General features: G+C 54.1%; 9 protein-coding genes across 9 annotated transcripts; 5 read left to right on the forward strand and 4 right to left on the reverse strand.

Moving 5' to 3' along the window:
• The first annotated feature begins 271 nt into the window (after positions 1–271).
• EJ05DRAFT_100439 (serine/threonine-protein phosphatase 5) lies at positions 272–1,699 on the forward strand. The gene is made up of 4 exons (XM_033738932.1): positions 272–288; positions 345–728; positions 777–1,382; positions 1,468–1,699. Exons 2-4 carry the CDS (start codon positions 551–553, stop codon positions 1,605–1,607), a joined length of 924 nt encoding a protein of 307 aa, XP_033597857.1. The 5' UTR covers positions 272–288; positions 345–550; the 3' UTR covers positions 1,608–1,699.
• Positions 1,700–2,134: 435 nt separating this feature from the next.
• On the reverse strand, positions 2,135–5,809 carry EJ05DRAFT_100313 (uncharacterized protein). Its single transcript, XM_033738930.1, has 9 exons — positions 5,373–5,809; positions 5,231–5,319; positions 4,311–5,173; positions 4,222–4,254; positions 4,145–4,175; positions 4,001–4,090; positions 3,807–3,948; positions 3,339–3,761; positions 2,135–3,259 (listed from the first exon to the last, which is right to left on the reverse strand). Exons 1-9 carry the CDS (start codon positions 5,559–5,561, stop codon positions 2,255–2,257), a joined length of 2,865 nt encoding a protein of 954 aa, XP_033597858.1. The 5' UTR covers positions 5,562–5,809; the 3' UTR covers positions 2,135–2,254.
• Positions 5,810–6,496: 687 nt separating this feature from the next.
• On the reverse strand, positions 6,497–8,846 carry EJ05DRAFT_455343 (4-coumarate-CoA ligase 2). Its single transcript, XM_033742471.1, has 6 exons — positions 8,277–8,846; positions 7,815–8,221; positions 7,397–7,761; positions 7,110–7,347; positions 6,935–7,038; positions 6,497–6,882 (listed from the first exon to the last, which is right to left on the reverse strand). Exons 1-6 carry the CDS (start codon positions 8,587–8,589, stop codon positions 6,636–6,638), a joined length of 1,674 nt encoding a protein of 557 aa, XP_033597859.1. The 5' UTR covers positions 8,590–8,846; the 3' UTR covers positions 6,497–6,635.
• A 306-nt stretch (positions 8,847–9,152) lies between these two features.
• Positions 9,153–10,165, forward strand: EJ05DRAFT_502871 (NAD(P)-binding protein; the record flags this gene model as incomplete). The annotated part of the gene is made up of 4 exons (XM_033747320.1): positions 9,153–9,216; positions 9,276–9,627; positions 9,684–10,043; positions 10,099–10,165. 4 exons carry the CDS (start codon positions 9,153–9,155, stop codon positions 10,163–10,165), a joined length of 843 nt encoding a protein of 280 aa, XP_033597860.1.
• A 647-nt stretch (positions 10,166–10,812) lies between these two features.
• On the forward strand, positions 10,813–11,407 carry EJ05DRAFT_467647 (uncharacterized protein). Its single transcript, XM_033742852.1, has one exon. It carries the CDS (start codon positions 10,916–10,918, stop codon positions 11,252–11,254), a length of 339 nt encoding a protein of 112 aa, XP_033597862.1. The 5' UTR covers positions 10,813–10,915; the 3' UTR covers positions 11,255–11,407.
• Positions 10,813–12,124, forward strand: EJ05DRAFT_478425 (uncharacterized protein). The gene has a single exon (XM_033744457.1). The coding sequence runs from the start codon at positions 11,289–11,291 to the stop codon at positions 12,012–12,014; it is 726 nt and encodes a 241-aa protein (XP_033597861.1). The 5' UTR covers positions 10,813–11,288; the 3' UTR covers positions 12,015–12,124.
• Positions 12,125–12,831: 707 nt separating this feature from the next.
• On the reverse strand, positions 12,832–14,445 carry EJ05DRAFT_100634 (ZIP zinc/iron transport family). Its single transcript, XM_033738933.1, has 3 exons — positions 14,023–14,445; positions 13,851–13,966; positions 12,832–13,797 (listed from the first exon to the last, which is right to left on the reverse strand). Exons 1-3 carry the CDS (start codon positions 14,195–14,197, stop codon positions 12,967–12,969), a joined length of 1,122 nt encoding a protein of 373 aa, XP_033597863.1. The 5' UTR covers positions 14,198–14,445; the 3' UTR covers positions 12,832–12,966.
• Positions 14,446–16,406: 1,961 nt separating this feature from the next.
• On the forward strand, positions 16,407–18,121 carry EJ05DRAFT_512928 (family A G protein-coupled receptor-like protein). Its single transcript, XM_033748381.1, has 3 exons — positions 16,407–16,876; positions 16,947–17,437; positions 17,486–18,121. The coding sequence occupies exons 1-3, from the start codon at positions 16,661–16,663 to the stop codon at positions 17,703–17,705; spliced, it is 927 nt and encodes a 308-aa protein (XP_033597864.1). The 5' UTR covers positions 16,407–16,660; the 3' UTR covers positions 17,706–18,121.
• EJ05DRAFT_478428 (patatin-domain-containing protein) lies at positions 18,047–21,697 on the reverse strand. The gene is made up of 3 exons (XM_033744458.1): positions 21,000–21,697; positions 20,105–20,949; positions 18,047–20,051 (listed from the first exon to the last, which is right to left on the reverse strand). Exons 1-3 carry the CDS (start codon positions 21,267–21,269, stop codon positions 18,383–18,385), a joined length of 2,784 nt encoding a protein of 927 aa, XP_033597865.1. The 5' UTR covers positions 21,270–21,697; the 3' UTR covers positions 18,047–18,382.
• Between the last annotated feature and the right edge of the window lie 132 nt (positions 21,698–21,829).

Raw genomic sequence — 21,829 nt, forward strand, 5'->3', positions numbered from 1 at the left:
CAAGGCTTTCAAGGAACATGACTGGCCAACCGCTATTGACTTCTACTCGAAAGCTATCGAGAAGTATGCAGAAGAACCATCCTTCTATACGAACAGAGCCCAGGTGTGCATTACCCTGCTGGAATGGACGACACGCGACCAGGAGCACTGACTTCGTGCACAGGCATACATCAAGACAGAAGCCTACGGATATGCGATAGCAGATGCAGACAAGGCGATCGAGCTCGATTCATCGAACGTCAAGGTACGAAGAACCCACTTCTAGTGGCGCCGCATCTCTAAAGTGACGTAGGCATACTACCGAAGAGCAGTGGCAAACACAGCGATACTGAAACATCAAGAAGCGCTGCGAGATTGGAAGATCGTCGTGAAGAAGAGCCCGAATGATGCCAACGCAAAACTACAACACACTGAGTGTCAAAAGGTTGTAAAGCGAGATGCATTCCTCAAGGCTATCGAGGTTGAGGATGCGCCGTCTGCCGCAGAAGGACTGGACATTGACAATATCATCGTGGAGAAGGACTATGATGGCGTCAAGCTAGAGAAAGAGATGACGCAAGAATTCATCGACGACATGATACAGCGGTTCAAGGACGGGAAGAAGATTCACAAGAAATACGTCTATCAAATCATCCTCGCCGTGAAAGAATTGGTATATAACGAGCCGACCATGGTCGAGACACACGTCAAAGAGGGTCACAAACTGACAGTATGCGGTGACACACACGGTAAGCTTCAGTCCCTTTTGTCCCTAGTACCCACTAACATCCTCCAAGGCCAATACTTTGATCTTCTGAACATCTTCAAACTCAATGGATTCCCCACCGCAACCCACGGCTACCTCTTCAACGGCGACTTTGTGGACCGCGGCTCCTGGTCCACCGAGATCTGCCTCCTCCTCTACGCCTACAAGTGGCTCTTCCCCACCTCGTTCTTCCTGAACCGCGGCAACCACGAGACGGACGACATGAACCGCATGTACGGCTTCGAAGGCGAGTGCCGCCACAAATACACCGAGCGCATCTTCAAGCTCTTCAGCGAATCCTTCTCCGCACTGCCCCTGGCCACGCTCGTCGGCGACAAGTTCTTCGTCCTCCACGGCGGGCTTTTCTCGGACGACAACATCAGTCTGGACGACGTCCGCAAGCTGAACCGCCACAAGCAGCGCCAGCCAGGCCAGAGCGGACTGATGATGGAAATGCTCTGGACAGATCCGCAGCCGGCGCCCGGTCGCGGACCCAGCAAGCGCGGCGTCGGCCTGCAGTTCGGCCCAGACGTCACGAAGCGGTTCTGCGAGAGGAACGGGCTCGAGGCCATTATTCGCAGCCACGAGGTGCGCATGGAAGGCTACGAGGTCGAGCACGACGGCAGGTGTATCACAGGTAAGTGACCTCCCCTCATCTTTGTCTCATGACATGTTACACCCAGGTCAAGGCTGATAATCCAAACAGTCTTTTCCGCGCCCAGATACTGCGACTCGACCGAGAACAAGGGCGCATACATCAACATCGAATCAAACCTCAAGCTCCAATTCCACAAATTCGACGCCGTCCCGCATCCGCCCATCAAGCCGATGGCATATGCCAACCAAGGCCTGCAAGGTTTGATGTAAAAACAGCCGTTTTCCGTTCCACCGACCATCAAGGAACGAGGGATAGTCGTGATGGACTTCAAAACGGGGGGGGCACCACGTCCTATGCATGCACAGGCGTTTTGTAGAAGGCGGGGAAGGGGAGAAAGGGGGACCCATTCTTGTTCCGGGATTCCGACCATCAGCGCGCAATTCATCGTTCATTGCAGCGGCGTTTGCTCCGTTTCTTTGGGTACATGCATGGGATGGCGATGTTGATGATGATGATGATGGTGCGTCTTCAGGAGGATGCAGGGAAAGCGCATTGATGTGATGGGTATACCGATGATCTTGTTTGCTGCGGCAGGGTAGTGTGTCGGGCATTGATCTGTCTGGTATGAGAGCATTTTGGGAGAGAGGTGTGTAGGGCATGTGCATGTGCATGTTGCGGATATCTCGGCGTGCAAACTATAGAAGCAAGCAAGTAAGTAAGACGTCAAGGCCATCTCATCTACCATCCATGTGTCTCATGCATCATCATATAATCATCTAATGGTATCGTATCGTATCGTATCGTAGCTATATACACCAACCCTCAACCCCTCAAACAAAATCTCTAAATCCCCATCCCCAAATCCCCATCCCCTTTCCACCCTAATCCCCCTCCTCCCCCATCATAACCCCTCACCACTCCCTCCAATCACTCCCATCAAGATTCATATAATCGTACGGCCCCACACCCCCACCCACACCCACACCCACACCCCCAACCGCTCCGTTACCACCCTTCCCCTCCAGGCCCCCGTCTCCCGCCCCACTCATGCTCATCTCAGGAAAATGCACAGATGCAAGCCGGGCTAGTTCATGCGGATCGATATCAAGAGGGGTAGATGCTGCTGCTGCTGCTGATGCGGATGCGGATGCTGATGCATTGGGTGCGGGTGAGGGTGCGGGCGCGCCCATCCATGTTTGCATGTTTGCGGTTGCGGTTGCGGTGGGGTTTGCTTGTACATTCACAAGCGGCGACGAAAGCGCAAACCCCGCATGCGCATGCGCGAACGGATTCAGACGGAGGACTTGGGTCAGTGCGGGACGGGGGGCGGGGGCGGAGGAGGAGGGTGGTGGTGAGGAATCGGGGGGGATGGGGAGGGCCAGGGAGGGTTTCCAGGGGGTGTTGGGGTTGGGGATTGGGTATGTTGGGTGGTTGTGGTGGTGGTGGTGGATGATGTCGTGGTCTTCCGGGGGTGTGGGAGTCATTGTTTGGGGGTGGATGTGTGGGTCGGGGTGTTGTTGTGTTTGTTGTGTTTGGTGTGCGAAGGCGGTGGCGAAGGTGTCGTGGGTGAGGGGGGGAGTGTGGGTTGGGGGGTTTATTGTTGGGGTTGTCGTTGGATTGGTATTGGGTGTATTGGATGTGGATGTGGTGGTGGTGGTGGTGGTGGTGGTATCACGACGGACGGGGCGGGAGAAGACGAGGTCTTGTGGAGGCGGCGGCGGCGGATCAGGGGGCGGGCCACGTAGCTCGGCGACGACGGCCTGGAGGACGACGGACATGCGCTCGGCGGGCTGGTATGTGTCGGCCATGTCCTGGAGGGCGGCGGCGATGCATTCGAGGTATTGCATGTTGTTGCCGCGCTCGGTGGAGTCTTTCATGAATGCTAGGGCGGCGATGAGGGCGGTTGCGGCTGTGCCCTGGGGGTGTATGTGTTAGGATGGGTGGGATATAGGGGGTGTGTGTGAGAGGGAGAATGAAGAGAGAGGGGATACATACGGCATGCTGCAGGGCAGAGATACACACTTGCTTCGTATTAAAGCGCTGGCGATGCTGCCAGAAGATCTTCGAGACGCAGACGGCATGCTTCGTGCACACGCTGCGCGAGAGCGCGGCGACGCGTGATATCGGGCCGCCGCTCTTCTTCTGGACGTCGTCTTCATATTGTGAAAAGGGGCGGTGCAGGAGGATGAGTGAGGAATGATACTGTTGGTGGAGGAGGAAGAAGGAGAAGGGGGCTCGGGCGACGTTTTCTGCGTTCCATTTCAGGGGCTCGGGGAGGCGGGTGTACCACTTGTTGAGCTCGTGGTCGAGCTTGACCATCTTGGAGTAGGCGTCGCGGTCGAGTGAGGTTTGAGATTCCTTGTGGAGGTGTGAGCGGTCGGAGATGCGGCCGGCGAGTTCCATGAGGTCCAGGAGTGCCTAGGAAGTCAGCAGGGGTGGGTTTTGGGAGGACATGGGATATACCTCGTAGATTAGTGTCTCGAGAGATTTGCCTGGTCCAGCGGGCTTGCATGTTCCTAGTCTCTCGAACTGTTTGGCCAGGTAATAGATTTCTAGATCTGCGCTCTTCATGCTGGTAGGCCGTCCGAGGAACATTGCCCAGTACCTAGGAGACGTCAGCTACACTATCTCATTGTCCGGTCAGACAGATCACTTACTTGTCGTAGATGACGCAGGCCCATAATGTCATCTGCCGGATATCGACTTCTCTTTCTGCGAATCCTGAAGCTCGAGAATCGAGATGGAGACTGCTCTGGCTGTCAGTCGTTGACATTACAATAAGTATCGCATCAGAAACATACCCGATGTCAAATGCAAGCCGTATCGCCATTCCTATTCCAATTCAGCAACGACCAAGAAAAAGCCTCATGTCACCTACCGCTATACATCCAACCAAGGTTGTCACGACCAACTAGAAATGTCAACCCATATACAAGCACGGTCGCGGAGAGAATGCCTCAAACATACCACCACACTCCAAGTCCCCAAGCAACAAGAGCGCCACAACCGACGTGACACCCCCCGGCTGCTCCAGCTCGCTATCAAGCATATCCTTCGCCGCACTATGCAGCGTACTCTGCCGCCGCGCAAACACAAGCCTCTGCATATCCGGCCGCGCCTTATCCGCAAACCTGTACCCCATAGCCAACACACAGACATGCAGATAGGGCGAGTAGAAGCTGCGCCCGCCATGCTTGTAGTCGTCCGTAAACGCCTCCTGGTGCACGACGTGCATGACGGAGTTGTAGTGCTGCCAGAACAGCTCCATCAGGTACGCGTGGGTGGCGGTGGGAAGCAGGCTGATGATGTGTGCGGCGCGCTTCTCGTGCTCCTGGAAGCCCTTGAGCTCGCGCGACGCGACCTCGCTCCCGGAGTGGACGTGGCAGTTTGTCGTCGGTCCGAAGTATCGGAGCCGGCCGTTGAGCTGGTCGAAGCTGAGGTGGCCTTGCGTCGAGAGGAGTTTCTTGACCATGCCGTCGCGTGGGGGGATCGGCTGTGCTTGTGGGAAGCCGGGAGCTGTGTGTCTCATGGTTGTATTGTCCCGGCTTGCTGGTGCCATAGCCTTGTGTTCCATGTCCATGTACTGCGTGGCCGAGCCGAACTGGTCTGTCCGCATAAAGCTCTCCGTCTTCTCAACGTCGCCAGTGTTCTCGGAGCCTGAGTCCGGCATGTGAGGAGAGAATGTGACTGAGGGCAGCTCATCGGGTCCGTGGTGTCGTGTTTGTGGTGGGTGGTTCGCAGGGGGTGGTACGATCCCTTGGTCAACAAGCATCTGTTCTAGCATTGATATCCTGTCGAGCAGGGAGGACATGTATGCTCGTGAGATTGGCCTACAAGGAGCAGTCATCAGTCATCTGGCGGAGTGATATCATGAGCGTAGTCCGCACCTTCGTCTCTCGTCGTCATTCTTTATGATGCATTGCACGCCGGTCTTGCTGCACTGGACACATCTGGTATCATCGGACGGAACAACACACTGCGCGTATCATCAGATGTGGACAACAACCCTCGATCGAGCAGTAAACTCACACGTATTCGACGGTCTCGACAAGTAACGCAAGCCACAGAAGCCCGATGGCGAGACTTTGGCCGGTCGAATTTGGGCGACTCACTGCCGTCATCATCCGTCTTCCTGGCCGGTCGCGAGGCAGGCGTCTTTGGCCGACGACTACCAGCCTTCGCCAACGTCAGACTCGGTCGCTGTTCGCCCTTCACCATGGTGTCACGACGCTGGGACTGGGAGTTGGACGGGTTGTTGGAAACATGACGAGGGCAAGCCGATAATGCAAGAGTGCGGATGTCTTGCAGATGAATCAGGGCGTGTCGGGAGTAGCCCTAACTCCGAAATCCTATGCGCCTGCGATCCACCACTGTGGATTTGATAGTGGACTGACTGGCAGTCAACGGCCGGGTCGATTCCTTTTGGTTCAAAAGTGCGAGTCCTGGACTTTGCGGGGTCCTCGAAAGGCTGTCTGTGGTGGATCGTGTAGTATTATTGAGTGGGCCGATGAAAGCTCGAGTGGGCATTCGTGCGGCGAAGTTTCCAGAGAGGTTGGGATTAGGAACCTTGCATTTTCTGAAGGGCTCCGCGGGAGAGAGTGTCCACAGAGAGCGTGAAACGGTGCAGTGCAGTTGATAGCCCAGCGATGCTCTGCCTTCTGACGGAGGCTGTGTTGTATCAGTCCCTCTTGTCCCTGAATATCGAGGATGTGGTATGATCATTCTAGGATATTGCTCCAATATCTGCAAGGCCCGGCGCTGTGGAGATTCGGCACAATCGAACGAATCTGCAACATCAGTCCATAAACCTGATAAGATAGTGAAAAGTGCAGGCAATGAAAGTGTGATGAATCATGATTGGCCCCATATGATTCCGGCTGACTCGCCGTGTCTACCATGCTCATCGGGGAATTGGTGGCTGATGACCCGGATCAACCAATACAGCCGTGTGAAAGTGGATATGTTCCCCGTCCTTGCCTCCACTTCAGGCGAAGTCAAGCCTTCGGCAATTTACATCGAGATCCGATAGGCACCTCGGAGCGATGTCCGCAGATGTCGCAGTTGCTGGAGATTACACAGCATTACGGGGGGCCAAGCCAATGTGCATATGACTGGCCCTGGACCTGTATTGGCGAAGAAAAGTATATGGAACATAGGAACGCCATCTCGTTTCATTTCTGGGTGTGCAATCGACTCTTTTCACCGATCGCTGCACGCCCCTGGAACGCCGATCATCAGGTTATATGACTGAACAGGAAGCGTACTGTACATAAGCAGATTTCTCGTATGCCTTCATAGCCTCGCCTTTACCTTCCGCTCCATCTCTGGTATATCTCGCTTTGCCCATTCGCGCATGATCTGCCGCTTGATCTTACCACTGGCGAGCTTCGGTATCTCGTCCACAAACATGATACCCCCAGCCAGTCGCTTGTGCTTCGCTACTCGTTTAATGAACCACTTGTGGATATCCTCCTCTGAAACTTTGCCAGTCGCCTCTGGCGCCAAAGTCACGTACGCCCGTGGCCATTCTTGGCCATGTCTACCCGATCGTCAGCATCAGTCGCCAAAGAAACCCGTGGTGCATAACAAACAATTGTATCCCTGTCACTGCCGAATCGATGATGGCTTCATGCTCAAGTAATACTGCTTCCAGCTCCGCAGGCGCAACCTGGAGCGCATTCACTTTGATCATTTCCTACAAATTCCTTTCGTTAGCTGGTGCGTGCTAAATTCTGGGACTGGGGCTCCCGGAGAGATAAATCGCACCTTTTTGCGATCCACAATCCAGAATTTTCCGTTTCGCATGATTGCAATATCGCCCGTTTTCAGCCAGCCGCCTTCGAGAAGGGTCTCCCTGGTGGCCTCCTCGTTCTTCCAGTACCGCATGCACACCTGCGGCCCGCGCACGTAGAGTTCGCCTCTGTGGCCATGCGGGACTTCGTTACCATTATCGTCACGCATCGAAATCTCGGTGTTTGGAATAATATGGCCAATTGACCCGGTACTGTCGACTGTTAAAAAGATGACCGAATAACAAGCTCTAACCCACTTACAAATCCACAGTCCCACCAGGAACTAGGATAGCTCCACAAGTTACCTCAGTCATGCCCCAGCCAGAATTAATCTGCACGTTGAACCTCTCGCTCACCTCACGAGCCAACTCCGTAGGCAGTGGCGCAGCTCCCGTCAAGATATCCGTCACGCTCGAGATGTCATAGTTTGCCGTTTCCGGTCGCTTTTGCAACATGACAAGAATCGGCGGAGCAACCTGGAGGTTCGTGATTCGGTAGTTCTGGATGTGTTGGAGGTATCTCTCAAAGTTGAAGACCTTCATAATGTAACAGGGTATCTGCAGTCGCTGGACGCCCATATTGGTAAACAGCTGGCCGTACGCATGATATAGCGGTAGAAAAGCAAGCTTTTGCACAGATCAGTCTTCTGGACCGGACGTTCGAACTGGCTGCAACCTACCCATCTCTCCGGCGGGAAATCGTCCCATGTATACCCGCGGCCAACAAAACGGGTGTAAAAGTTCTGTTCCAAGTTTGCGATCAGGTTTGCATGACTTACACACACCCCCTTGGGCAAACCTGTGGTGCCTGAGGAATAGTTGACGGTCGCAACGGTATTCACAGCCTCCGTCGGAGTCAATGGCTTTATCTGTGCACGATCGGCTTCCGCTGGTGTTCCTATGAAGGTTTGCCAGTCGTAGATGCCGCGGATAGGTGGGACGTATTCGTCGGAGAAGAGGAATAGCTGGGGGACAGACTTGCCCGTCCGCTGAGCGGCCGCCGTGGCGGCTGGGAGCGCAGTGTCTATCAGATCGGGGTGTACGAGAATCACTCTCGCGTCGGTGTCAGCTATTTGATGTGTCATTTCTGTGCTCCAGTTAGTGCGAACAGTTTCAGAGCTGTGTATATCGTATCTCCTGACCTGCTACTGTATACGAAGGATTGCCACCGCTGAAGATCCGCTTTGAGCCTACGATGCCAAGGTAGGCGCATGGTACGAATATATGGTTTGGCGTGAATATCAAGACCACTTCGCCTTCTCGTACACCCAGCTTGTCAAGGCCTATCCCCAACCTCTTGATCCATGCTAGCATCTGTCGCGAGGAAAGCGATCTGCTTGGATCCTCTGCACTGATCCATAGGGGCGTGTCTGTTATCTTGTGCTCCGGGAATAGATACGTCAGGAGATTGCATTGAGGCAGGTCTAGGTCAGGGTAAGGCGAACGGTACACCATGGTGACGGACAGTGGTCAGACTGTAGGTCGGGAGGTCAAGGTAGATGAAGCCTCCGAGACGAGCAAGAATTGGAGGAGTAGGAGCAAGATAGACACATTGAGGGAAGGATAGGGCTTAATAAAGCCTCAATCATGGAAGCTGACATGACGCTCGACGCCGAGACTAACCAACAGTAGAATGATGATCTTGGATCGTGGAGAGGCAGAGGTGGAGAGAGTGGAGAGTGAAGAGAGAGCAGGATGAAGTTATTCCCGAGACGGGATTACGGCTAACGCTGGGAGGGATAACGCCGAACGCTAACATGACAGTTTGGCAGCTTGAACGGCACGGCTAAGGTCCTCGGAAGCACCCCACAGTTGTCTACGGCGCTACTATTGCCGAAAACCCCACAGAAGGAAGACGGAAGTCGGCTTGGGTCCCCTGCCGACCCCCCTTAGTCTCTCTCCCTCATACCGGGCATTCGTAAGTGGTGGTCATGTATGGATTGTAGTCACTGTCTGTCATCCGTAGCTCTACTTGATCACAAACGTCTCTCTATATTGACGCTCGGCGCCAGACCATAATGTCAGACCTCAGCGACATGAGCAAGTTGTTCCGTCTCGACGGAAAGGTAGCATTAGTAACCGGTGGCATGACTGATCCAACATCCTACTTTATAGACATCTGGCTAACCACTCTGTTTCAGGCTCTCGAGGTCTGGGACTCCACGCTGCAACAGCCTTCCTCAAAGCGGGAGCCAGCAAGGTCATCCTGGCAGCCAGGAAAGCAGAGGGACCCCAGGGCTTGGACCAGGCCGTGAAGCGGCTCAATGAACTGCCTGGAGTTCAGGGTTCGGCTGTTGGCATATCAGCCAACGTCGCTACTCTGGATGGCATTGAGAGTCTCCTTAAGCAGATCGGAGAGATTGTCGACAGATTGGATATTCTCGTGGCAAACGCAGGTACTACCTGGGGTGGACCCTTTGAGCCGACGCCAGATTGGTCGTCACAGAAGATCCTCGATCTGAACGTCCGTGGAGTCTTCAATCTCGTCCGTCTGTGAGCTGAGATACCGACCTCCCGCCTCACCATTACCATCCACTTACCCGCAACAGCGCCGTACCATTACTCGAGAAATCCGGGTCGAGATCCGACCCCTCGAGGATCGTCATCGTAAGCTCCGTAGCCGGCACCAACGTCACGCATACCGGCGACCACGGGACGATCATGTACTCAGCCTCCAAGGCCGCAGCACATCATCTAGCGAGAAACTTCGCGGTGGAGCTGGGGCCGCGGAACATCACTAGCAATGCTGTTGCGCCAGGCTTTTTTCCCACCAGGCTTGCAAACGGTCTGATCCAGGAACTTGGGGGTCAGGAGGCACTTGAACGGGAGAACCCACGACTGCGACTGGGTGTCCCGGATGATATTGGGGGAGTGATGGTCTTTCTCTGCTCGCGAGCTGGGAGCTATGTGTAAGTGTGCAGGGGATAAGATGCACTGTGACGATTGTACTGATTAGGATTTTAGGAATGGCGAGGATATTGCGGTAGATGGTGGTGCTCGATGGAAGCAGGGGACGAATCACAAGTTATGATCCAGCTCTCGAGACTGTGAAAACGATACTTGCATCTTCTCCCACGTCACAGTCACATGTCACATAGTGATTGAACACTACGGCAGTGATCAGGATGTGAATTGATATCAAGACAGGAAGCCACTTTCCAGACCGCAACTTGCGCCAACGCTACCTTCTTCCATCTTGGCTACGCTGCAATTGCATCTTCGACAATCACCGCCCCTGCACTTCCAGGCTTAATGCCATTTCCCCTCTTCCACTCTGCCGTCACTATATACCCAAAGCCCAAACGTATCACCCAACGTCCCATCTGACCATAGTCCCAGCATCCACAAACACACATAACACCATATTTCTACACCGCCTCTCGCTAAACCCCATCAGTCGTTTCACATATTTACCCCCTTCCCACTCATTATCCATCCCCAGCCTCCAAGCATGATCTCCCACGCGTCTCCTCCGAGACAATGTAAGACCCCCAAAGGTCATTCTACAGTCCCCGAGCTAACAATCCACAGTCAACCCCAACGAAGACGGCCTAACCTTCAAGGCCTCGGGCCCTAGTGCCATCGTCGGCCTCATCCTTGCCTCCTTGCTACTCGCCTTCAGCACGATCCGCGTCGTACGTCTCAAGAGCGTGTTTCCCGCAGAGCTCTGGGCCGCGGGGCTAAGTATGTATTCATCACTGCCACCCGTGCGACTGAGTATACAGACTATCTGGTGTCTGACAGGCGCACAGGTCACTGCTCAGGCTGGGCACTGCGCATCATGTATCTATACACAGGCACATACCACCCCATGCACGCCGCAGGCTCCTATCTAATGATGCTGTACGTCCCAAACCGAGGAACTCCAAACCAGCAAGAGCCACAAATCCCTAATTACCCCCGCAAACAGTCTCTCCACAACCCTCACCACCGCCGCACTCCTCCCCTGGCTCACAACAATCACATCCGACACCAGACAACTCCCCGCCCGCACCTCCCCCATCTTCACGCCCGCGCAATGCAAGACCGCCCTCAGCCACACCGCCACCCTCGCCCTCGCCTTCCAAGCCATCGGCGCCATCCTCTGGGGCACCGCCTTCCAAGGCCCCAAATCCGCTGACCACGCGGCTGACGTGCTGGCAAGCGGGTACACGATGCTAGCAGCCGGTCTCCTCGCCTCGCTGCTCGTGCTGACTGCCATCACGCTCGCTCTGGCGCGCTACACCTGGTCCACGCGTCTCTGCGCGCCGTCAGAGCAACACGGCGTTATCCCGCGCGAGCGTATGAGAGCGGCGCTGCGCTTCTGCGCTGCTGCGACGGTGCTGCTTGGTGTGCAGACGCTGTGTCGACTGGGACGGCATGGGGTCGTGTTTACGCAGTCGAACGGGGCGTTTCTGCAGTTCTATCTCCGGCATTATGGCGCGAGGACGGAGTATTATCTCTGGGTTGGTGAGGCGGGGCCGTTGATGTGTGAGTTGTGCTGCTTTGCTTTTCTTTTCGTGTTTTTTGGACTGCGTGCTGATGGTGTGTTTTTGTTTGTGTGTCTAGTTGTATTCGTACTGTTTTGCTGTCCTGCTACGTGTCCGCTGCCTTTATGCGCGACTGTGCTGGGAGGGCGGTCGATTGATGATGGGACTGCTGTTGGGCTGCCTGTGTGGCGGCAGTATAGTATGCAAAGGCGTTTTCTCGCTGCTGCTGCTGCTGCGCATGAGTCGAGGGCGGGACATGTCTCGAGGCAGCAGTATCCTGCCGTTCCTGTCGAGGCAGCAGCAGCAGCAGCAGTCGCAGCGCCGCCGCGCGTGTCTGTGGATACGCATAAGATTGCTGTTGATGGAGAGATGTATAGGTGTGTGCATTGTGCTGCCAAGTCGCCGCTCTGAGGAGAAGGGATGGGTTCTTGGAATGTGGATGGTGTATGCCTGTCTGCGGACAGTCTCCGGTCTTGTTGTATTTAGCTAGCTAGCTAACTGTGCAAAGATAGAAGTGAGGGATCCGAGTGTCGTGTTGCTACACTGATTCATTCAATCCATTCAATCCATGCATCCATGCATCCATCCATGCATCCATCTAGCTAGAAGTAGAACTAGAACGAGAACTACCTAGTGCTACTGTAGGTAGTTTTGATAATCCATATGGATGGGATAGTACGTAGCGCGGTAACCGGACCACATGGCCCCCCCACTGTGGCGGCCACATGTGAGCAGCAGAAATTCTCGTTTTTTTTTTGGACATGTGGTTATTCTTAGCAGACGCGCTGATGGATGATGCGCTGTGGATGCGCTGTGGGTAATTATGTGCGTGCACAAAGAAAGAAAGAAAGAAAGACAGACAGAAAAATGGTCTTCTCGGCACATCCACAGAGACAGACAGAGAAGATTGTATCTTTCTGCTACTACTACTACTACTACTACTACTACTACTAATGCGTTCAGGACTCCAGGACTCGAGTACTCGAGTGTGGTGGTGGAGATGGTACAAGAGTATGAAAGCGCTCAAATGCTATATTCCGAAAAATAATAATGCCATGAATGCCCTGTATGCTACATCCGCCAAGATGACATGAATGCCCTGTATGCTACATCCGCCAAGATGACATGAATGCCCTGTATGCTACATCCGCCAAGATGACATGAATGCCCTGTATGCTACATCCGCCAAGATGCCATGAATGCCATGAATGCCAGCCCATTAAAAGTCCCAAAGATATCCCCATAAGCCCTTTTCTTTTTAATTGTGAGATCCCCCCAATGTCTATCAGAGACGCCAGTTTCCCATGCCCTCTTTCCTCCCATACTAATGCCAGATAAATGACCCCCCCAAAAAACGCCCCCTCTAAGCCCACTTTCCAAGCAAGGCCATCAGCGCGGCGCCAAGGTACATCAACAACATGGCACTCAGGACCTTCTTGATTGGCGCCCGGGCCATGCTTGGGCTGAACATGAACTCGTGGGCCATCAGCTCGATTAGTCCAGTGTAGATGAGGATGCCGGCCGAGATACTGTCAAAGACACCGTTGACAATCAGAGTGGTGCGGCCCTCAGGTGGGTAGCTCTCGCGCACGCCGAGACCAATCGCAATTGCTATCGGAGTGCTGATACCATAGCCAGCAGCCAGCAAATAGGGGGTCCAGCGCTTGCTCTTCGGCCACGGCACGGTCGCCAGACGAGAGCCCAGACCCAAGCCCTCAAAGGTCTGGTGGAACACAAGCACAATGTAGAGAGTGGTGAATTCGGAGCCCGCGACGGCAAGGGTGAGACCGATGAAGACGGAGTGGAAGATGACGCCAAACTCGAGGATGAAGATGGCGGTGAGCTGGGCGGAGTAGGACTCCGGGATGAGGCCCTTTGCCTCCCAGGACGAGTCGATTTCGCTGTTTGCGACGTGGCTGTGCTCGTGGCCGAGGTGGTCGGTGCCGGGGACGGAGGAGGAATCAGCGGCGCCGTTGTTGTCGTTGTCGTCTTCCTTTTGCGGGTGGGTGATTGGGGTTGCGCCGTGGGCGTGTGCGTCGCCGGTGCCGAATTTCGCGTAGCGCATGACCATGAGTTCGATGAAGAACATGACCATGATGGTCATGAGCGCAATACCTTCGACCCAGGGGTAGGCCGCGATGGTTTCGCCTTCGAGACAGGGGTTCAGGAGGGCCTCGTTAGCAGGAGCGAGAAGCTATGATATTGTCAGTGATCGACTCCGAGCCGATGGGACACGGACAAACTAACATGGATGAACGCTGTGGCTATAATGACACCGGAGCCAAAGTACTTTGCGATGAAAAAGGCCGATTCCGGGACGCCCACGGACTGGTGTCTCCGGGCGAAGACAGGGAACCATGCGCCTAGGAAGAGTTAGAGCTGTGAGAGAAAGTAGTGACGTTTATTTTAACAATCTTACCAAAGAGAGATCCAACCAGGATCACAAAGATTGCAGAGATGCGGACGCCGAGACGACCGTCATATTCATTTCCAGGCTCGCATCCACCGGCCTCCTCGACGGGTTCGGTGATGGAAGTGGGATCAGCAGCGTCCTGGCGGACGAGCAGAGCGGCAAAGTCGACGAGGCTCGACATGGTGTACGTGTGTGTATGTGCTAGAAGGGGCTCGAATGAGCAGAATCTGCACGATGGATTGAAGTGGAGGGCAAAGCTAGGACAAGAAAGGCTTATGCTTGGGAAGAAGCAGAACAGCAGTCTTGGAAAGCTTAAGTAGAAAATAAAAGAGCGGCGGAGAGGGCGGAGAGCACCTCGCTGGACTCAGAAGCTGGAAGGGCGGCCCATGGAAAAATCCAAACAGCCAAATGCCTAGTTAGGGTGAGTACCATGATGGACAGCTCGGCCGTGCAGGGCAGTGCGCGAATAGGCGGAAAGCTATATTGCTAGCCTTCCTTGGGCACACTAAATGAGATCCGGATGGATCCCTCAGGGTGTTGAGAAGATGCAGCTTCTGCAGGGCATCATGCTTCGGTTGCGCATTTCTTGGTGTTTTGAAGACTCGGGATAGTGTACAGCAGTTTACGCTGTCGCAGGCATATCACAACCACGAAGTCATGAAGTTGAAAGTTGCGCGCCTAGTACCGGGAGGATTGTATTGAACGAACGGCGAGGCGTCGAGGCAAAGAATAGAAAAGTCGATCGGAGGTAGCGATTGGAAGAAGACGAGGATTGGAGTGGTGGTGAAAGTGAGGGCGAATGAGGAGACAGGTATAGCATGCGATTACGGGAGTGGGGGTTGAGTCGAGATGAGTCGAGTATGTAATGCGAGATCTGTGGCGGCGACGGGGTGGGGGGAGGCGCATGGCACCGATAGGCCTGAGGCTCGCAGGCTCCAAGGCAGCAATGTGAGCAGGCACACAGGCATCAAGGCCTACAGGCAGCAATACCTGGTTGATGCCTCAAGGCCGAGATGAGGCTGAGACGTGGATGCCTTGCCACCTTGAGTCCATGGATCGGTGCTGTAAGCTACTCACTCAGAGCTTGGCTAGTCTAGCAAGGTTTGCTGTCCAGACTACACTCAGTAATTATTAGCTGTCCACTAATTATCGCCGATCGGTGGGGCGACAGACATGCAAGCCATGGTCATGGGATGGATGCTCGCTAATCCTGTTACTAACCTCTATTCTTCCTCTGTCTCTTCCTCCTCTTCCTCACTTGTTCATCAATTGCGGAGGAGTAAAGTGACTGCAGGTACGCATCTGGATTCTGCCATCGCGAATAAGCTTTGTGACAAGGAGGAGCAAGAAGAGGAGGTTCATTTCATGCCGTCGGAATGGCTGATGATGGTAGGTAGCATTGTCGAGTGCGCAAGAGGAGACAGTCAGTTGTTGTGGTGTGATCTGTCTGTTCTTGCTCGGCTGTGCCAGAAAGGGGAGGCTTGGTATAGGAGCGCGTGATGCAGGTATCGCTGCCAGCCTCTTGATGTTGCACGCTGGGACGATGCGCGATGCTCGATGGACGATGGAGGATGTTCGATGTTCGATGGGCGATGGGCGATGATGGGTGAAGGAAGTGGGCGGTGGGTAATCCATGCACGATGCACACACACACCACACACTGCATGGATGCGGCTGCTTGACCCCGCATTCTGCCCTTTTTCTGCTCAACTAATACACCTGGTAATAGCTAGCTAGGCAGCTGGTAGCCGTCAACGAGCAACGCGGCCACTCTTGGTCCGGACGAATCTTGTCAATTGCACGGCATGACGCAAGCATTGATATATGCCGCAAGTCTGTGTAGTAAGAGGAGAATGGAGAATATCAATTAGGGCAAGACAATGGATTATCTAGGCTGGCTGACTCTACTGCTGATGGCGTTTCTACGCATTGTCGATATGTGTGACATGGCAGCACAAGAATGCGATTGCGAGCTTGCTGTCCACATGTCGGAGCCAACCAGAGACGGCCGATCCATCAGGGCGGCGGTCAGGGGCCAGGATGTGCCCAATCCACCTCCACATCCACATCCCTTTCATCTTCATGCCGCCACGGGCAGTTCTTCTCGCTGGGTATTGGCAATTGGCTGAGAGATGAGAGAAGGGAAGTCCAGGCTCCAGGCCAGTCATCGTCAACCGTGCACCAAGACTGCCCTTGTCCCGATGTATCATGTCCCCACTGCCCGCAGCTTGCAGCTTCAGCAGCATCATCGATGATGAGGTCATAATTGCCAAACCTGCCGGACTCTCTCGCTCTCACGAGATGCAAATTAGCCTTCTTTGGGACAAAAAGAACTGCCAAAAGCTTGCTTCTGCCGCCCTTGACTCCTGCTTGCTCCTCAAATGCCCCATCGAGCTATGTAATGCTGTAATACCCGTGTATCCTATGTAATATAATGCCTGTCCAAGCTCTTCCAGCCTTCCCAGCTCTTTCCTCTTACCCACTCCGCCTTCAATAAAACCTTCCACTCTCCCTCTTCCACTCTCACCACCTGCTCTTCCTCTTCACCACACTACATCTTCCATTCTTTGTGGGCTGGAATTCACTCACACTCGCCTTCAACCAACCCATCCTTTCCATCTATCAATCAATCATCGTCGCCATCATGATTGTCGATCCCGTCGAAGCTCTCAAGAAGACTTCGCTGCTGTTGGTGCCCACCACCACGCTGCCCATCCCGACTTCTCTACCCACCGTAGACCCCTTCAAGCCTGATATCCAGGTCGCTCATCACGATGGCCAAGTCACTCTCTGGGTCGTCTTTGTGATCATGCTCATCGCCTCTGCTGTCTTTGCTGGCATGTCATGGACTGTCCCTCTTGTAAGCAGTCCTGACACTCACTCGCTACTACTCCTCTCCAACTGTTACACAAACTGATCCTTTCCGCTAGAACAAGCGCCTCTACCACGTCATCACCACTCTCATCACCATCATTGCCGCCCTCTCCTACTTTGCCATGGCCAGCGGACACGGCGTTGCCATCCACCACATCAAGGTCCGCGTTGAACACGAGCACGCTCCCGATACCTTCAAGTACATTGACAGACAAGTTTTCTGGGCTCGCTATGTTGACTGGAGCTTGACCACTCCCCTCCTGCTCCTCGATCTTGCCTTCCTTGCCGGTCTCAGCGGCGGTCACATTCTCATGACCGTTGTCGCCGATCTGATCATGATTCTTACCGGTCTCTTCGCTGCTTTCGGTGCTGAGGATACTCCCCAGAAGTGGGGCTGGTACACCATTGCCTGCATTGCTTACCTCGTCATCATCTGGCACCTTGTTGTCAATGGCCGCGCTCTTGCCGCTGCTCGTGGTGGTGCCGTTGGCAAGTTCTACTCCTCCATTGCTGGCTTTACCATTCTCATCTGGACCGCCTACCCAATGTAAGTGACTGAGACGCTTGGACCTGTTGTTTTAGCTGACATTTGTAGTGTTTGGGGAATTGCCGATGGTGCCCGCAACGTCTCCGTTGACGGCGAGATCATTGCCTATGCTGTCCTTGACGTGCTTGCCAAGCCCATCTTTGGCCTGTGGCTCTTGATCACCCACGCCAAGCTTGCCGAGACCAATGTTGACCTCTCCGGCACTTTCTGGTCCAACGGCCTGAGCTCTGAGGGCCGCCTTCGTCTCGATGACGAAGATGGTGCTTAAACGATTGCTGCAATGTGTAGCTCATTCGCTCTTTTATAAGCTGTAATCGTCATGAATGTGGCGAAGTGATCGAACTCGTGAATGACTTTGAGTCTCCACAGCTTGTATCAAACAAACGATGTAGCGTATGAGGGAAAAAAATAGTAATGGAAATGACGTGAAAAGCAAGCCAGGACGACGATTGATTACGAGCCATACATTTCTTGCATGCAACCATGACGTCGCAAGAGCTATTTTCGCTCTGGACTTATGGTTCACGGACCACTTTTTCAATCACCTTTTTACATAGCTGATGACTAAATATCATTGTAATTCACGTGGAATCGTGTCTTGGATATGAATGCTGCTGCTAAAAGTGCCTGTGGTTGATGGTGCCGTCTCATCTATATGCATGGATGCTCCTTCCCTATATCTTCTAATGATGATGTAATCTCAGACTAACCACTACCTCGATGCGCTTAAAAAAACAAATGCATGCTCGTGGCCGAGTAATGTCTACCTTTTGACAAAATGAAATGCACCGAAAAGTGCGTCGCATGCCTGACTTGTAACAAAAACGAACGGGGGGGTATCAATCATGCCAACAACCATCATCATCGTCATCTTCTTCATCATCTTCACCTTCATCATACCATCCAAGTCCATAGACCACCACTCCAGTCCACGACTTGGATCATCTATCCATCCTTTCCATTCTCCTTTATACCCAACCCCAACCCCAATCCAGAACCCAACCCGGACCCAAAAAGCCCACTCCGTCTCCGCCGCAACATCATGCCCCGCGTGCCCGAAATGTCCAACTGCATCATCTTCATGTTCCCAATGTGCTGCTGCTGCTGCTGTTGCGGCCCCCCAGACTGCTGCGATACACTGCCCCGCCGACTATGCGGTCTGCTACCTGGTCTGCTACCTGGTCGAGAGGAGGAGGCAGCTGCGGATTTACTTTTCGGTGGTTTCTTGGCGTCTGCCAGGATGGCTGCTGCTTCGACGTTCGTGTCTGCGTCACCATTGTCTATTACGTCTGCATGGCTTGGGTCCGGGGTGTCGTGGAACAGGCGTTTGTACCGCAGCTCGGCTGCCGATGGGCTTGCGCACGGTGGGGGTGTTATCGGTGTGTGGAGCTGGTTCTGATTCTGATGAGAATGTAGATGTGTGGAACTGGCTTTTGTCATGGCGAGCGGACTTCCGAGGCCAAATGACGAGCGCGACGGTGGGAGCAGCGGGGTTGTGGGCTGGCTGGCAGAGGGGAAGAGGTGGCGGCTGCGACTCGATGACGATGATGGTGGTGGTGGTGGCCAGAGATGTGTGTCGTTGTGGTGGTGGTGGAGAGGAGAGGCGGGAGGCGATTCTGTCGACGAGGATTCGGAGTCGGGCATCTCGTCGTCGTCGTAATCGTCGTAGTCGTCGAATGGCGAGGGTCCGGTATCGTCGTCGTCATCGTGTGATGAGGAAACGAGTCCATCCTCCGGGCTACTTGGCTGCAGATGGAAGCTCCTGCGAGACGGCGAGAGTCGTCGGATTGATTGGTTGGCGCGGTTTCTTCGCAGTCCAGGTGCTGCCGGCTCGGCGAGATGGGGGACTTTGGCTGTGGACAGCGTCGTCAAAGGTGCTAACGCGTCAGGCCCAGCAGGCGTTACGATGACCGGCAACATACGCCTCTTGATCTCGCGTTTGTGTATATGGCTACTAGAACTCTGCAGCGCCGGTCGCATGTATCCATGCAGACTCTGTCTCAGATCAACCTGACTAGGACTGAACGCGACCCGAGCACGCAGACTGCGCACTGCTGCATCCAGCGCGAGTTCAATCGCGCAATGATTCTGGACACGAGCCAACTTCGGCCACGTCGCCTTCTCCCCTCCGAGGAGAGCAGCGAGCATGAACTCCGTCGTTGGGTTCGCAAGCACCTGTGGGACCTGCGCAAAGTCGATCTCGGGGAATATGGTAATGTCGCCGGCATAGCGCTGGCTTAGCACGGATCGGATCTTTGTAAAGTAGTTTGGAAAGACGCCCATCTCGGTAAGGACGTGCATGCGGTGCAAGGCTTCGTCTTTGGCCAGATTAGCCATGCTATTAAGCCAGGACGGCCCAGTGGTGATTGCGGCGGCGATGGAGGAGGATGCTTCATTGTTGACAAAGGGAACGACATGCGGATTTACTTGGGACACAATAAAGTGGTTGACGTTGAACATTTCGGCGAGGCGAGTCATGGGGAGGTCATTGTCGACGGAGCCGTCGATCCAGCGGCCTGGCGAAGGGTTCCATGGAACCTCAAGGCCTGTCCTGGGGTCTTTCGAGAGGAGGGATGCGGCGGAGAAGACGAGGGGTACGGAGCATGACGCGGCGCTGTTGACTGTGTTAGAACAAAAAGCACGTGAACATTTCCGGATCGGACTTACACGGCGGACCATATTATGACGTTAGGCGCTGTAATGTAGTTGAGGAGCCGTGGTAGCTCGTACACACTAGCCGTCGATACCGGAATGTTGAGAATCCTTCTCGTCCTGTTGTATGCTTCTTGGAACGTCAGGTCTCCCAGGAGGTTCTTCATCACCCTGATGAGATTACCAATGTCGAAAAGGGAGCCATGCTTCAAGAATCTAGATAGTTTCCGGAAGATGCCGTCCTCTTCGCCCTCTCTCTCGAAAACGTCCATTTCGCCATAGCAGAACTCGTCAATAACGCTTGGGAGTTCTTCATCGGTTCTTGAGCATAGAATAGCCGCCACAATGCTGCCAGCAGATGCCCCGGATATGATTCTTGGTAGTAGTTTTGCTTCCCACAACGTCTTGACCACGCCAACATGATTCATTCCAAAAGTACCGCCACCAGAGAGCAGAAGTGCGCTGCGGCCAAACGACTGTCTGGCCTGTAGAATCTGGTCGAGGAGATGCCTCGGATCAACCTCGTCGTCGCCTTTCGCGGCAGCAATCTCCAACAAAGCCGTCAGAGTGTTCAGGGTTGATTCGATGTAGCGTTCGATCAAAGTCTTTGTTCCGATATGTGAGTGCTTATACAGCTGCAAGCTCCCCATACCACCAAGTCCACGAGTCAAAGATGTACGTATCAGGAACAGCATACGCCTGGTGTCGCAGTTCGTCCTCGCTTCATCCAGTTGCTGGAGGCGGCTCTTAACAAGTGCGTAGTTGTATTCGCGAGTCACCTCTTCCTCTTTCCACGCATTGTTGCCCTCTAGCTTATCCAGTTCCGAAGCAGCGGAGCGCCATTCGCTGTAGGTCTTTGCCTTGTGTGAATGTGAGCACGGTCTTTGCAGTGAACATCATAATGCTTTACCTCTTTCAACTTTACATGCAGCAATTGCTTCCGATTCTCGTCGTCTATACTCAATGCGGTCTGCTCATCCGTGCTTTCAGCGCAGACCTCGGCAGCAGTCCATAATTCTTGAACTGCGCTCCTTGGATTCTGAGCCAGTCGTAACAACGGGTTGAGTAGCCCTCCATGACTCTGACTCTTTCTCACCACGCGCGTTTGCCCATCAATCACCTTCTCATGGCCTTGATGCCCCGGGTGTAATCTTGACACAGGGATCTGCAGGAACGACATCTGTTTCTCGGAGCCATGCGCGACACGCAAGGACCGACGTGGAATCGGACGAGCGAGAGCAAGTCGGTGGCGAGGCTCGTAGCCGCCTTCGACTCGCGGGCAGCTATATGTATAAGCGGAGCGGCTCGAGACTGCTGGGCAGCGGTATCTGTTGTTGGCGCTGCTTGAGTAAAGGAATTGAGTATAGCGCGGTGAGCAGGCGTCTTTAGTTGCAGAAGCTTGAAAAGCGGGCGGTGATCACGCGCGGGAGATGCACAGTGTACGTCACTTTGGTGGGGGAACAGGCGGGCGAGGCCAGGCGCAGATCAGACAGCGTAATAATATGAGAGTAATAGTGGTAGTAGTAAAGACGGTGAGAGAGGAACTGAGACATGGAGGATGAATCTGGCATTTATCAAGATGCGAGGGAGTAAGAATGTGTATTGAGTATTACGGCTGGAGTTGTACCAGAAAGTGCATGTGCATGTGGCCAACCTGGTGTCTGTGTCTATCCCGGTCCCTGTCCCTGCACGGCGCCCTGGTGACATTTTCCCCTTCCCGTTGCGTAGTTCCAAATGCAA

Source organism: Pseudovirgaria hyperparasitica (assembly GCF_010093815.1).
Source record: "Pseudovirgaria hyperparasitica strain CBS 121739 unplaced genomic scaffold EJ05scaffold_13, whole genome shotgun sequence".
NCBI classification, from domain to species: Eukaryota; Fungi; Ascomycota; class Dothideomycetes; order Acrospermales; family Acrospermaceae; genus Pseudovirgaria; species Pseudovirgaria hyperparasitica.

What these genes read in the sequence shown, in the direction of transcription:
- EJ05DRAFT_100439 (XM_033738932.1), top strand. Translation starts at nt 551, where the DNA reads ATGACGCAAGAATTCATCGACGACATGATACAGCGGTTCAAGGACGGG. An exon ending in AGTATGCGGTGACACACACG is followed by an intron (nt 729 to 776) that starts GTAAGCTTCAGT and finishes ACATCCTCCAAG; the next exon opens with GCCAATACTTTGATCTTCTG. An exon ending in CGACGGCAGGTGTATCACAG is followed by an intron (nt 1,383 to 1,467) that starts GTAAGTGACCTC and finishes TTCCGCGCCCAG; the next exon opens with ATACTGCGACTCGACCGAGA.
- EJ05DRAFT_100313 (XM_033738930.1), bottom strand. Translation starts at nt 5,561, where the DNA reads ATGGTGAAGGGCGAACAGCGACCGAGTCTGACGTTGGCGAAGGCTGGT. An exon ending in GTCGAGACCGTCGAATACGT is followed by an intron (nt 5,320 to 5,372) that starts GTGAGTTTACTG and finishes TGATACGCGCAG; the next exon opens with TGTGTTGTTCCGTCCGATGA. An exon ending in TCTCTGCCCTGCAGCATGCC is followed by an intron (nt 3,260 to 3,338) that starts GTATGTATCCCC and finishes ATACACCCCCAG; the next exon opens with GGCACAGCCGCAACCGCCCT.
- EJ05DRAFT_455343 (XM_033742471.1), bottom strand. Translation starts at nt 8,589, where the DNA reads ATGGTGTACCGTTCGCCTTACCCTGACCTAGACCTGCCTCAATGCAAT. An exon ending in TCCTTCGTATACAGTAGCAG is followed by an intron (nt 8,222 to 8,276) that starts GTCAGGAGATAC and finishes ACTGGAGCACAG; the next exon opens with AAATGACACATCAAATAGCT. An exon ending in CCTGGTGGGACTGTGGATTT is followed by an intron (nt 7,348 to 7,396) that starts GTAAGTGGGTTA and finishes AACAGTCGACAG; the next exon opens with TACCGGGTCAATTGGCCATA.
- EJ05DRAFT_467647 (XM_033742852.1), top strand. Translation starts at nt 10,916, where the DNA reads ATGTATCTATACACAGGCACATACCACCCCATGCACGCCGCAGGCTCC.
- EJ05DRAFT_478425 (XM_033744457.1), top strand. Translation starts at nt 11,289, where the DNA reads ATGCTAGCAGCCGGTCTCCTCGCCTCGCTGCTCGTGCTGACTGCCATC.
- EJ05DRAFT_100634 (XM_033738933.1), bottom strand. Translation starts at nt 14,197, where the DNA reads ATGTCGAGCCTCGTCGACTTTGCCGCTCTGCTCGTCCGCCAGGACGCT. An exon ending in CCTGGTTGGATCTCTCTTTG is followed by an intron (nt 13,967 to 14,022) that starts GTAAGATTGTTA and finishes AACTCTTCCTAG; the next exon opens with GCGCATGGTTCCCTGTCTTC. An exon ending in TAGCCACAGCGTTCATCCAT is followed by an intron (nt 13,798 to 13,850) that starts GTTAGTTTGTCC and finishes ACAATATCATAG; the next exon opens with CTTCTCGCTCCTGCTAACGA.
- EJ05DRAFT_512928 (XM_033748381.1), top strand. Translation starts at nt 16,661, where the DNA reads ATGATTGTCGATCCCGTCGAAGCTCTCAAGAAGACTTCGCTGCTGTTG. An exon ending in TGTCATGGACTGTCCCTCTT is followed by an intron (nt 16,877 to 16,946) that starts GTAAGCAGTCCT and finishes CCTTTCCGCTAG; the next exon opens with AACAAGCGCCTCTACCACGT. An exon ending in ATCTGGACCGCCTACCCAAT is followed by an intron (nt 17,438 to 17,485) that starts GTAAGTGACTGA and finishes TGACATTTGTAG; the next exon opens with TGTTTGGGGAATTGCCGATG.
- EJ05DRAFT_478428 (XM_033744458.1), bottom strand. Translation starts at nt 21,269, where the DNA reads ATGTCGTTCCTGCAGATCCCTGTGTCAAGATTACACCCGGGGCATCAA. An exon ending in TGCATGTAAAGTTGAAAGAG is followed by an intron (nt 20,950 to 20,999) that starts GTAAAGCATTAT and finishes CATTCACACAAG; the next exon opens with GCAAAGACCTACAGCGAATG. An exon ending in GTCATAATATGGTCCGCCGT is followed by an intron (nt 20,052 to 20,104) that starts GTAAGTCCGATC and finishes CACAGTCAACAG; the next exon opens with CGCCGCGTCATGCTCCGTAC.